Raw genomic sequence first — 14181 nt, forward strand, 5'->3', positions numbered from 1 at the left:
GCAGAGAAGCCATAACAAAATGGGTTGCAGCCACCCAAGGATGTGCCTAGGGTCCTGGGTGGGCAGGACATACCCCATTTCCTTGACTCTTAGTTCTTGCCTAGTATGAAACTACTGTACAGATATCAAAACTATAGACATTGGCCCAAATTTGGCTCCAGTATAACTCTGGTGAAATCAGTGGAGTTGTTGAATTGGGTCCATTTTGTTGTTGTTATTTTACTGAACCATTTGTAGTATAGTAAATAACAGTGCACATAAGCATGGGTGTCAACCTTGGCAGAAATGACTGCAAGCTGATTATCCTTCTCCCTGTTTTCCTTCTTTAGTTTATCTGCATTCAGTTTTAGTTGCAGTATTCTCTGCTCTTTTGCTGAAATGTCTCTTTGCAAACTGGTCACCAGTCCTGTGAAGAACATAATTTAGGTCAAAGAATACAAAGGCATTTCAGTTATGAAAACCTGCTAAACAATAACATCATCATATAAACACTAAAGAAGAAAAAACATTTAGCATATATTAACAATATCTGGTTTTGAAAGCAGATCCAAATTTAGTCCACACACTCTGGGAGTTATTTAGTGTGACCATTAGTCCCAAGGAATTCAGTGCTTTGCTCCTTTGGGCAAGAACAATTCTCTTACAGCTCAGTTTTTCTTGAAAAAACTATGCTTAGGTCTGAAACTTTGATAACTTGTCCCTGTGGACTGGTGTAAGTAAATATAACACACTCTGTTTGCTTTTGGAAAACGGAGATGGAGTGAAATGATTTCGCTAACAGGACTGTATTGTTAGCTACTGTTTAAATAAAAACACTTGAGTATTTTGTGTAAATATTAAAGTCCTTTTGACTACTAAATCATTATATAAAGGAAGGCTGGAAATTGGAAAATGGTTTGCACTCTGAGACAGGGCCCTTGAGAGATGTTCAGAACACTGGACATAGGAGGCCGGATCCTCAGTAGGTGTAAATCAGTAGTGTCCCTGAAGTTAGTGGAGCTATACTGATTACACAGCTGAGGGTCTGACCTACAGTGACTAACAGTTCCTTATATTCCAGGGTTTTTCCCCCTCTTTTTTTAAATAAACCATCTGTCCCACAACTCACCCAGGTTTAGGTCCCAATGTTCCTTATTTCTACTCTACTAGTTCTTCTGTCAGAAGATATCTGTAAGCCTCAAAGAGGTTAAAATGAAATAGAAAAAAGGGACGAATAATTTTAGAAGGTCCACAAAGCCACTAAAAATCATTTCTGGCCAGAGAAGTTTTCAAGTATACATTTTCATTGCTAAACTATATTAACTGTGATCCTAGCCCTAAAAACTGCATATTAAAGTAGACTACCTGAGATGCCAGAGGAAATATACCTGTAGTTAGAGCTTGGTTCCTCCTTAGCTTCTCACCATCTTTTTTCAAGTTTGCAATTTCTAAGTCTCTTTCAGAGAGGGAATGGCACAAGACTTGGCTCGAATCTCTCTGCAGATTGCTGATCTACAAAAGATATGCAAAGAAAATAAATTATTGGTCACCTTAAATAGGGAATGGGCGAACCAGCTCAGGTCAAACAAACCCTACCTTTGTTCTACATTTGAACCAGACTTGTTTTGAGGTTTGAAATAAGTTAAATGGCTTTTTGTTTAAATTAATCAAATACACTCATGTCCATACTTCCCAATTCAGTCGTGATCAAAAGCTGCTATGAGAAAAGTGTTCTTGCTACATTTCCAACTCCATGGATATGCCAGATATTTAGACAGTCTGTCCAACAGCAAGTTAAGGAGGGCCTTTACAGCTCTCCGTTTTCAATCTACGCAGACAACTAACTTAAAAATCTGATATACGGCATTGAGAAATGTAATCACCTCTGTCCATGGGGCTTTGGGTAGGTGGAAGACCTACCCCATTACTTATGATTTTGTAATTTGTATTGCCACTTGAGGTCAAAATGGCTTTCTGTGTTTTTGTCCCAGATGCCTGTTTCTAGAAAACTGAATATTTGTTAGGAATTGACAGTGTATCTGTGATTCAAGCAGTTGCCCTATTTGCATGGTCAGCCGCTACAATAAGGAAAAGGCAAGTGGCACAGTGATTATATATGGTTTAATTGGTTTTTGTTCTTTTTAATTGGTTTGTACATATATTTTAAATATTTTATCATTCTGGATATCATTTTAAGTTTTATTGTAATATATTTTAATTTTTGTGCATTGAACTATGGCTAAGTTGCTATTAATAAACTTGACTTGATATTTCCAACTGGGAAAAAAGCATGAGAAGCTTCATTTGTGAACTTGTTTTCCAAGATCTCCAACCCAATTCTGCAGACCTGAGTGGTTTGAATAGTTTAGACAAATATTCAAACCTGAGAGTTTATCCAAACTGAGCAGGGTTCAGCCAAGATTACTCTAAGCACAAACAAAAGGCAAATAGTCTCTCTGCTACTGAAATATTCCAGCAGTCAAACATTCAGAAAAAAAACAAAAAAACCCACAGATCACAGATCCTTCTCAGCTAACTCACATGAGCAGCCCCATGGATGCTTGCATGAGTAAGTCAAAAGGATTTATATATCATGGGCCAACTTATAGCAACAGGAGGAGTAAGGCTAGTATTTCAAGGTCATTGGTTTATATGTTTTTTTCGAGAGTCTTCAGCTAATTGTCAAGAACAAAATATTTCAGATAATAACTTACTGAAAGCACTCAAAGTCATGTACATTTTCTAATGCAAATAAAGATCAGCCACATTACCTCCTGGCTGTCATGAGTGAAGATGAAACTTTGCAGTCTACTTTTGCATCTCATGGCCAAAGAGATAATAAGAAGGGAGGAAATATAAATTTCCCATTGTTAAAATAATTGGTTTCATGAGCCTAATTCAGAGCGGATAAGTAGACCGTTTGAAGGAGTCCACTGGGGGAGTGAGCAGCTCTACCTGCAATATATCGTCTTCAGCATAATACAAAACCAGAGCTGCTGACAACTCACTGAAAACAATCACCAACGCTCTGTATAGCAATAATTCTGTCTTATGTATCCGATTTTCAGTATTGCTCTTTCCTTGCTCTTTATCGCTGTGTGCATTCACATGAACACAAAGCTTAAAAGGGACACGGACATCTTGAAATACAGTCAACATAAAAATGTCTTAAAAGTAGTTTCAGATATTATACTTGCCTTCCAGCCACCCTCCCAATTTATATAGCTTTTCAATCAGATTTCCATATTTTAAAAATGTGTTCTCTCTCCTGTTGTTGTATGAAAGACACACACAAACAAATCAGGAAGCTAACTAACTGTCTATGCAGGGGAAACAGTGTCTATATACAAAGGGTTGTCAAAAAGGTGAACAAACTGAAAAAAAAACCCAGCCCTTTTTCTCCTCTAAGCTCTTTTGTTTCTAGCAACAATTGTTAGTAAAAAAAAAAAAAATTCACAAAGGAGTCTAATTAAAGTTGACAGTGTCCCATTACGAGTTCAATACCTGTTCTTTCAAGGCTTTAATCTCTCCTGTCTTTGCTTCAATATCTTGCTCAAAGGTCAGTAGTTTTTGAGTAAACTCGACATCATTCCTAGCAGCTTGAGCCATCTTCTTTGTCATCACTGCAATTTCATCCCGAAGATTGGCTATCACTGTATCTTTATGTTTTGACTCACTTTCAAAACCCAAGAGACAACTGATTTCATCTTTCATTTTCAGAATTATTTCATCCTACATGCAGAATAAATTTGAATATTATACACAAATGTGGATACAACATTGTGCCTATTCCAAAAAAGGTTTTCAAATTATTTTATTTTATTTTATGATAAATTTTCTGTCTCCAAAACACTACACTTGCTCATTCTAGTATTATTAAAATATAGTGGTAGTCCAACAACTTTAAAACAAAATTTCAGATACTCACATTTGCTACCTTACAGTTTCTCACCCTGAAATTCACTAGCTCCAAGACATCTCATTCCTTTGTCCACATAGTAATTCTCACTCATGTGTGTAGCCCCATTCAAAATCAGTTACTCTACACTGATGTGCGTGAAGGGAATTTTACTATTAGTCATTTAAAGACCCTATTTGTATAGCATTTCTGCTTTGTTTGCCCACCAATCACAATATTTGTTTCAATATATTCCTGTTGATATAAACAATATTTTTGTGATCTACCTCCATGTCACATTCATACATCACCTTTTCCTGAAGAAGTAAATCCATATGATGACTTCCTGATAATGGAACTCCACTTGCTCCAGATTGTCCATTTCCTGGTACATTTGTCAAGATTGAATATAAAAAATAAAAGGGGCTTCTAATGACTTGCACAGAAATTCAACACAAGTGCCTGTTCTGATTAGGATTAATGCATCTTTACCTCCCTAGTTTGTCTACAAGCATTTCCAAAGCAACCATCATTTTAGTACCTATGCTTTTTATCCAATTGCAGAATAATAATAAAATGTTATAATAAATGACATTCACTGGCATAAACAAACTATATAAACAGTGAAGTATAATATAGTTTCAAGATAAAAAAAATCCTCGAGTGGAGGAGGAGTAGATATAATGTCTGAATGTTTTTCTGAATATGCAACATTGAACAACTATGCATATACTAGCTATAATGTTATGACATATGGCATATGAATAACTATGACTATATAACCTATAACATTATGAAATACAGAATATGGATCATTTTGGCCCTGATTAAGAAAAGCATTTAAGCTTCAGTCCACCACTATTCAGGAAAGCACTTAAGCATAAGCACATGCTCAGAGCTAAGTGTAAGTCCCATTAACTTCAATGACCTTAAAAATTCAGTTAAACACATGCTTAAGTGTTTTCCTCCATCACTGCTTTTCTGTTGTGCTGGCATGATTGTGCAGCAATGCTTTTTTGTCTGAAACAATTTCAATTTCAATTCAATTTGATGATATGCTGTTTAATCTTTTGTATTACTATATGTATAAAAACAAGAATAAGAAAAATAAATATTTAATTAATGTCATGCTATAGTGTTAGGGACTACAGTAGAGTTAGGGACATTACCAAGTCTAGCTATCATATGGCCCTAAAATTTGTTGGCATGCAAATTCTTATACAATATGCCAACCATGGTTAAAAACTTGGTTCAGCTTTTCCAGTTGTATTTGGGTTTAAACCCTCTAGAACCTTTCCTTAGCCATGACATTGTCCTGTTCTTTACACTTAGAAAATATATGCAAGATATGGCTCTATTTTTAACTCACTCCCAATGAGAACGGCTGATAACCACAGATCAAAAGAGAAAACAAAGTTACCCCAACCACCAGATGTAACAGTTGAATGTATCACCAATGGAAAACACAGTAAGTAGTAACAGAGCAAGTTACACTTTCATAGAACCATAGGACTGGAAGGGACCTCGAGAGGTCATCTAGTCCAGTCCCCTGCACTCATGGCAGGACTAAGTATTATCTAGACCATCCTTGACAGGTGTTTGTCTAACCTGCTCTTTAAAATCTCCAATGATGGAGATTCCACAACCGCCCTAGGCAATTTATTCCACTGCTTACCCACCCTGACAGTTAGGATGTTTTTCTTAATGTCCAACCTAAATCTCCTTTGCTGCAATTTAAGCCTGCTGCTTCTTGTCCTATCCTCAGAGGTTAAGAACAACAATTCTTCTCCCTCCTCCTTGCAACAACCTTTTATGTACTTGAAAACTAAACAGCAATTCTATACTATGAACCTGATCCAATGCCCACTGAAGACAATGCAACAACTCCATCGACACTGGATTGGGTCTGCATGCCTAATTCTCCTGTCACTTGCCAATGTAAGTCAGAAGTATCTCCACCAAGGTCAGTGGACCTGTGAAACTAGTGTGAGAGGAGAATCAGTCCTGTCAATCCTTCTGTAGACTGACAAGTAGATACATGTGAAAAAACATCATTTTGCATGGAAGTCATGATCAACTTTACTACTGTGCAATGCTATATAAAGGGTTAATAATGAAAGCACGTTGAAATACCTTGTCTGACTGCAGTAGGCCTATTGAAAGTATCTGGAGAGAAAGAAGAAGTCATACTTCTCCCCCAAGCACTCACAGGTCTTTTTCTGTTTGGTGGATGGGGCGTAGTTCCATTTGTTCCATGTATCCAACTGTTGTGAACACTGGATGGGTGCTGAGACTGGAGGAAAGGAAGCTGAGGAGGAGCTGTTGAAGGGGTATAAAGTTTTATCTCTGAAATTAACTGGAGCTGCCCGGGCCATGCTGTGCGATGTTTCATTGGTGGGCAAGACATCTGCAGGGGGGAAAAAATGCAATCTTGTACAGAGGGTGGGAAAAAATTACTTAATACAGTGTGTGTATGTTATATATTAATACATACTGCAACATGTATGAAGAGAAGAAAAATTCAAATCAACCTGCATCACCTTGCCATTTTCAACTTTGAATTTCATCTTTCATCATGCCACCTAATCACTTAGCTTTGTTTGGTCTTTTCGTAGTTCTTCAGAGTCTTCTCTAAACTATTGTCATCTACAAAATCTGCCACCTCTTGATTCACCTTTTTTCCAGATCATACATGAATATCTGTACAACATCAATACTAGTAAAACTCATCCCGATGCTCTGTTGGCATACTTTGCTATGACAACAATTAAATGAAGTCTTTCAAACTATTCATGTGCTTAAAGTTAGGCATGTCCTTAAGTGACTACTGGCCAAGGCCTGAGTTTCTTAATCAACTCTTGTGCAGAATTTTGTCAAGACTTTGTAAAAGTCAAACTGGTTCTCTTTTATCCATTATATTATTGACAGGATTTAAGAATTCTAGTAGACTACAAAGCACAAATTTCCTTTACACAAACAATACTGGTTCGTACCAATCATATCAAGTTTGTGGATCTTTGGAGGCAAATCTGGCTAGGTATTCATAAACTTTGTGGTTGGGTTATGGTTTCATATGGAAACCACTGGTCTGCATGATTTCAACCCAAAATCCTGGCATTTTGGCAAAGTTTCACTTTGAGACAATGGATGCAAACCCATGTTCAGAGAAACTGAATAAACGTTTGTACCCTGGGGTAATTGTATGAAGGAAACTATGCCAAATAAAGTGGTTAAGCAAATGGTTTGTGAGCAACAACACTGTGCTGTGGACAGGAGACTAAACTGGAGGCTATTTTCTTCAGCAGTTCTCAGACTTTTGTCTTGGTGACCCCTTTCACACAGCAAGCCTCTGAGTGCGACCCCCTTTTATAAATTAAAAACAATTTTTTTTATATTAAACATTGTTATAAATGCTGGAGGCAAAGCAGGATTTGGAGGTGGAGGCTGACAGCCCACGACCCCCATGTAATAACCTCATGACCCCCGAGGGTTCATGACCCCCAGTTTGAGAACCCCTATCTTAATCCGTCATTTGGTATTCTGAAATCCCCATGAGGACACCTGGCTGGAGATCAGATTTATCCAGCCTGATAGCCCTACATGTCAGAGAAATTATGTAGGGCACTGCATGCTTATCTGTTAATTAGAGCACCTTTCAATTGTTGTAGAGATGAGCCAAAACTGAAGCTCTGAATTCCAATTCCTTTTAATTTCATGCTGTGGGTTTATATTCCTGCCCTGGAATACAAACCTGGCCTGTGGTTTCAGTCTTGGGTCAGATCCAAAATCAAGAGAGGTCTAGTTTCCAGTTTGGTTGTGACTGAATTCTGATGAAAACTGCCAAAGTCTTGTGAGCTATAATCCATCCTATCCAAACCCTATCCCTGGTTCAGCATTAAACCTGAACCCAACCCTAATCCTGAGCCACAACTAAACACTGCTAACTTGACCCACCTCTAGAAGAAGCTGGACCTTCCACAAAGGGATGACTCCACTGGCAAACAGTAAGCATGCTGTACAACACTTCCCTTGCTACAGGACATGTCCCAGAATTTGGAAAGGGGAGAGCCTGAGTTTATCAGCTGTATGGCCCATGAAATCAAGTGCTTTGGTCATCAGACTTGTATCCTTCCACAGAAAGGGTGAGTCAGGTATCTCTCTAGACAGCCACCCAAGTTTTCAGGCAAAGGCTAATATTGCTCCCTGGACTTCAGTGTTCCTCCAACTATCATTCTTTAACACCATCCTTTCTGGATACAGGTCTTTACTCTGAACACTACATGACTGATTTTCCAAGCAAAGGAAGAGGCTGGACTCAAAGAATCTCTTGATTGTGGCCTAGCTGCAGCTGGAAAAATATAACCACTTTGGGAGACAAACAATATTTTGTCTGTTTTATTCTTTTAAATCTGTTTACCACTGAGGCATTAGCAATTGACTCCTCAGAGTTTATCTTTTGCTCTGTGACACTGTGGAAATATAAGAAGTACTTGTGGCACCTTAGAAACTAACAAATTTATTTGAGCATAAGCTTTCGTGAGCCAGTACGTCCCTCGGCCCACGCCGCTTCCTGCAGCCCCCATTGGCCGAGCACAGCAAACCGCGGCCAGTGGGAGCCGCAATTGGCCGAACCTGCGGACACAGCAGGTAAACAAACCGGCCCAGCCCGCCAGGGGCTTTCCCTGAACAAGCGGCGTCTCAAGCTTGGGAAACACTGACTTAAGGTGAACTGAAATACTTTTAAAATACATACAAAAAAGATCCTAAGTCTCAAACAAAATGCATGCATGAATTAAAAAATTATAAATAAAATCTGAAGCAAACAATGTGAAAATAATGTCCTCTTTTACTTACCTGCCCAGACCCAATTTCAGGGTCCAATGTTTCCCCTGCAAGAATTGATAACATCATACACACCTAAAGCAGCATTATGAATGCAGCACCTCACTCTGTATAGGTGTTTGTGATGCTCAGATCTTGACAGGTTAAAAAAAAAAGACTTTTATTTGCCTTTAAAATGTATTTGTAATTTCAGGGCTACACATTTGTTTTGTTCAGGATTGAATAATTTAACATCTTATACAATTATAATTAAAAAATTGTTTCACTTTTAATACTAAAAAAAAGGGACAATCATCTTTTTATATATATAGTAAGTACTTGGTGCACTGAAACTTAACCATGATTTATCCTCTACAGTGAACAATGTCAAACATCAAAACTATTATATCAAAAAGGAATCATAAAGCCTGAAGCTTTAAAAAGGCACCGTTGTGCTGTTTCTGTGTCAGTATGTATTGTACATGTCAGTATGTATTGTACATAAAATATTTTTTTAAATGAAAATGCCTGATGTTCTAGTGTGGACAAACTTTATTTAAACAGTTTTTCTGCCACAGCATTGGAATTCTAACTGCATTAGTTCATCAAGTTGGTTTCATCACCTAGAATCAGGATTTTTCTCTTCAGTTATCAGCTCTCTGTGTATCTTTGGGGAGAAGAGTCCAAACTACTAAACTGGGCTAGGACATCCAAAATCTGCACCCGGATACTCAAATTGGCACTCAGGGACTATTATGTGTACTGAGGTGGTGCTTAGAGGCCCAAGATCAGGGCTTAATTTTGCTTGGCACTCTACACACAGCAGAGATAATCCCAGTCCCTGCCCAGAAGAATTTACAATCTAATTTATAATTTATATGTTAGTCTCTAAGGTGCCACAAGTACTCCTCGTTCTTTCTGCTGATACAGACTAACACGGCTACCACTCTGAAATCTAATTTATGTATAGGAAATGTAGCCTAGTGCTTAAACCTCAGGATTGAGAACGAGAATTTCTGGGTTCTGCTCCTGGCTCCTCCACTGATTCACTCTGCGACCTTGAATAAGTCATTGAACAGCTCCCTGCTTCAGTTTCCCTATCCATACAATAGAAGTAATGCTTCCTTAATTTACAGGGGGCATATGAGGTTTAATTATTATATGTTGCTAAAGCACTTTAAGATACTGTGATGGAATGAGTTATAACCGTGCAAAGTGTTAATATAAATGTGCATTTTGTGTGCCCAATGTTAGTCTGAGTGATAGAATATGTCACCCCATTAAGTCACCCATTTTGGAAAGTTAGGCCTTGACTATTTATTTGAAGTGCAGCATTTCTATGTTTGCAATATGGGAATACAAACTATTGCGACATCCTTTGCTACTTGCTGCATTTGAGCACTCCTTCCCAAATTCTGGAGACATGTCTCCAAAGACAAGCCTGAATCTATCAGATTGTTTTTTTATCCTATTCAAGGAAGATTTCTAGATCTCCAATTTCTTGAGATCTTCAAGACCCAGAGCAATAAAAGTATTACAGGTTCTTATCAATTCCTTCCCACATAAATTGCCTGAAATCTTGGTGATACTAGCTGACTGTCCGGTGACAGGAGTACTACAGTTCCTTTTTTAATGTCATTTCCTATACATGTGAATGCTTTTATTTTACACTGTGTTCAAGAGTTGTGGTGTGACATGGTGTCTTTGCTGGATGCCTGTCTCATGTTAAGGACATGAATGATACTATTGCTAATAAAGTAATCACATATAATCCAGGTATACTTTTGAGTTTGAAAGCGCAAATTTTTAAGTGCAATTTTCAAAAGGTAACCGTTTTTATAATCTGTTATTTCTACCATTTAACTTTTGAAAACACATCTTGAAAAGGGAATTTTCCAGTTTGGATACTCTGTACTTCTGAAGAAGAATCAGAAAAAACTGGAGATATTTCTGAGTTTTCTAGAGGCTTAACTTTTCTTGTCCCTAGTGCATTTGGGGGCAAAGAAAAAGCCAGGAGGTTATATAACCTCTCAATGAAGGGCCTGAGATTGTGCAGCAGGTGGAGCTAAAGACCTCTTATTTTCCAATTCCCTCTCACAATGAATCCACGAACATTTCTTTCCCCCTCTTTTGAGAGAGAAGGCGTCTCAAACGGAAAACAATTTGCCTCACTACCATATCTAGCTATGCTGACTTTCTGAAAAATAAAATGTTAAAACCTGAGTAAGATGTCTAGGCTGTGATTAAAGTACAATTATCATACTTTATTTCTGAAAGAGTCTCTCTGTGTTGAGATGCATGCCCTATACCTAGGGCCCTACAAAATTCATGGTCCATTTTGATCAATTTCATGATCATAGGATTAAAAAAATCGTAAATTTCATGATTGCAGCTACTTAAATCTGAAATTTCATGGTGTTGTAACGGTAGGGATCTTGACCCAAAAAGGAGCCTGTGTGTGTGTGTGTGTGTGTGTGACAAGGTTATTGGAGGGGGGTTGCGGTACTGCTACCCTTACTTCTGCACTGCTGCTGGTGATGGTGCTGCCTTCAGAGCTGGGCAGCTGGAGAGCAGTGGCTGCTGGCTGGAAGCCCAGCTCTGAAGACAGAACCATGCCCAGCACCTGCGGAAGTAAGGATGGCCTGGTATGGTGTTGCCACCCTTACGTCTGCACTGCTGACTGCTGAGCTGGGCCCTCAGTGAACAGCCGCCGCTCTCTGGCCACCCAGCTCTGAAGGCAGCAGCACAGAAGTAAAGGGTGGTATCATATTGTATTGCCACCCTTACTTCTGCACTGCTGCTGGCAGTGCACTGCCTTCCTTCAGAGCTGGGCGCCTGGCCAACAGCTACTGCTCTCCAGCCACCCAAATCTGAAAGCAGGGCAGAAGTAACAGTGGCAATACCGCAACCCCCCTAAAATAACCTTGTGACTCCCCTGCAATTCCCTTTTAGGTCAGGACCCCCAATTTGAGAAACGCTCGTCTCCCCATGAAATCTGTATCGTATAGGGTAAAAGTACACAAAAGACGAAATTTCACAGGGGGAGACCAGATTTCACGGTCAGTGACACATTTTTCATGGCCGTGAATTTGGTAGGGCCCTACCTATACCTAAAACAGGGTTTACAGCTGGAACCGGCAATATCTCTCAATGCAATAAAACCTTTTAAAGTACACCCACTGTACTAGTTAAGGAAGTGAGTATCAGAGAAGGGGAACATGGAACATGCAAAGAGAAGGATGAGGGGGAAAAACAGAAGGAAGAGAAAAGAAGCTCCTTGGGCATGGACCATTGTTTTGTGCTGTTTGTACAGCACCTAGCACAATGGGATCATAATGGAGGGGCACACAGAACCCTTAGTGTCAGGCCTGGATTAACCAATATGCACTGGGTGCACTTGCACAGTTCCTCAGCCACCAGAAAAAATAAACGGGGTCAGAAAGGGGGCAGGGCATCGCAGACATGGGGCATTGCCTGAACACTGTGAGGAGAGCCAATGGGCTGGATCAGGGAGCTAGGCCAGCACTACAGCACAGAAGCTGCTGGGGGTGAGTTTGGGGTGAGCTCACACTCCAACACCCCCCATGGCTTCGCACCTAGCACCGGAGGCAGGACCAGACACCCTCCCTGGGGCCTTTCATTCCCCTGGCAGCAGGAAAGATGGGGGACCCCCAATTGTCATAGTGCAGAGGGCCTCTGTTGGTGGTGGTGGGAGACTGATGGAGCCAGTGTGGAAGAAGGAGAAGCATACAGACCTCCTGCCATAGGGGAAAAGGCAGGGAGGGATGGGGATGAAAGGTATACGGGGAAGTGAAAATGGAGATAAACCCAGAGCCACTGGTTTGTGTGGGGGAGAATGGGAGAACCTGGAATGACAGGAGAAATGGGAGGCACACAGATCCCCTGGTGCTGGCAGAAGTGACACAGAGTCCCTGAAACAGAGGAGGATGGGAAGGCACCACACAGCGAGTTGTGGAGTGAGAAATGGAGGTATGCAAGGAGCCCCTGGTGTGTGACCCTCTAGTACATAATAATACTGAAAATGAGTGAGAACTACAAGGTGAGGACCAGAAATGGAAAAAAGGACCAGAAATGCAGACATTACAAGAGGTAGAAACATGAGAGAGGGAAACAACTAATAAAATAAGCAGAATGTTTTAGTTTTTGTTTTTCTGGTATATTAATATAGTAATATGTTTGGGTTTTAAATGTAACCAAATGCATAGCTATTGGAGGCTTATTTCACATTGTAGCTTGATGTCAAAGGGAGATTTACCTGAGAAATGAGATACTGAACAGGACCAAGGAAATGGTCATTTGGTATAGTCACATGATTAACAAATCCAGTCAGACTTCCGCAATTTCAGCCCATTTTTTACCAAACATTTCACTCCATTCTTTGTATCAATATATTTACTTTTATAAATAAGGAGGGTTGTCCATTGCTCAGTTCTAGATTTTACACATCTGACAGGTTCCACTCTGCATTATTCTTACATTGGCATAAGAGGGGAACAAATTAATTAAAAAAGGAATTTCTAAAAGGTCTTGGGTGAAAACTCCTCAAAGGGGCCAGAATGTCACCCCTGGAGCAGACACTCATATGCAGCTACCTTACAAAATAGGAAGATGTTATCCACTCATGGGACAATACCTGAGAAGTGTTTTCTATCACTAGCTCATAGGATGTTCCTCCTGAACCAAAGCGCAGAATATCCCCTGCACCCACTTTCACTGCTGCATTCTGTATATGGCAATCATTAACGAAAGTGCCATGAAGAGAGTTGAAATCTTGAAGAACAAAGCTGCTTTCTGAATCACTGAATTCAATGACTGCATGGTGATCTTCAATACCTACAGACTGAAATTGGATAACAGTTTCAGAAATCAGTGCAAAGAATTTCTCAGAGTTATGGATCACAATGGGGATTTTGCTGGGATTTATTTTGCTTTGTCTCATCTGGCTAATATCATACCATAATATGTTTTGGCTCAGAGGTAGTCAAAATGGCTGCTGATTACTCATCTATTATGCAAGATACAGTATTTTTTTCTATTTTGTTCAATGGCTAGATTTTTTTTTAAAAGCTTCACATTTTTGCATTTTATAAGTTAGTCAGGTCATCTGAATAGGTACCAAAACATACAAGATCCCAGCAATAAAAATGGATAACTGATGTTACAGAAAGATGCATATGATAATAATGAAGGTATGATTTTAAGAACTTTTCCCTCCCCCTTGCTTCTTGTGATCTTTCTCTATAGCATATTATTTCATATCCAACCTAGGCCCCAATACTACAGACACTTAAAACACGAGTAACTTTTTTGTACATTTAGTACTTCCATTGAACTCAGTGGGACTACTACTCACATATGCAAATGTTTGCAGTATCAGGACCCTAGATTGTAAGCTACTTGGAGCAAGAACCTGTCTTTTTTCCTCTCTGTAGTGTAAAGCATCCTTGACACTTACTGTAGAG

The 14181-nt window shown here is 39.4% G+C and overlaps 1 protein-coding gene across 4 annotated transcripts in view; it reads right to left on the minus strand.

Moving 5' to 3' along the window:
- FHAD1 (forkhead associated phosphopeptide binding domain 1) overlaps window positions 1-14181 on the minus strand; it is a 60217-nt gene that overhangs the window by 41998 nt on the left and 4038 nt on the right. For 3 of the 4 annotated variants that reach the window (XM_074934065.1, XM_074934062.1, XM_074934064.1), the window contains exons 4-9: window positions 13353-13559; window positions 6011-6284; window positions 4189-4262; window positions 3484-3711; window positions 1368-1491; window positions 276-406 (exon numbers count right to left, since the gene is read on the minus strand). In XM_074934065.1, the coding sequence (XP_074790166.1) occupies window positions 276-406; window positions 1368-1491; window positions 3484-3711; window positions 4189-4262; window positions 6011-6284; window positions 13353-13559 (1038 nt within the window). The remainder of the gene's footprint in view (window positions 1-275; window positions 407-1367; window positions 1492-3483; window positions 3712-4188; window positions 4263-6010; window positions 6285-13352; window positions 13560-14181) is intronic. The other variant, XM_074934066.1, reaches the window with a different exon arrangement.

This window comes from Natator depressus, chromosome 18 (genome assembly GCF_965152275.1).
Source record: "Natator depressus isolate rNatDep1 chromosome 18, rNatDep2.hap1, whole genome shotgun sequence".
Classification (NCBI taxonomy): Eukaryota; Metazoa; Chordata; order Testudines; family Cheloniidae; genus Natator; species Natator depressus.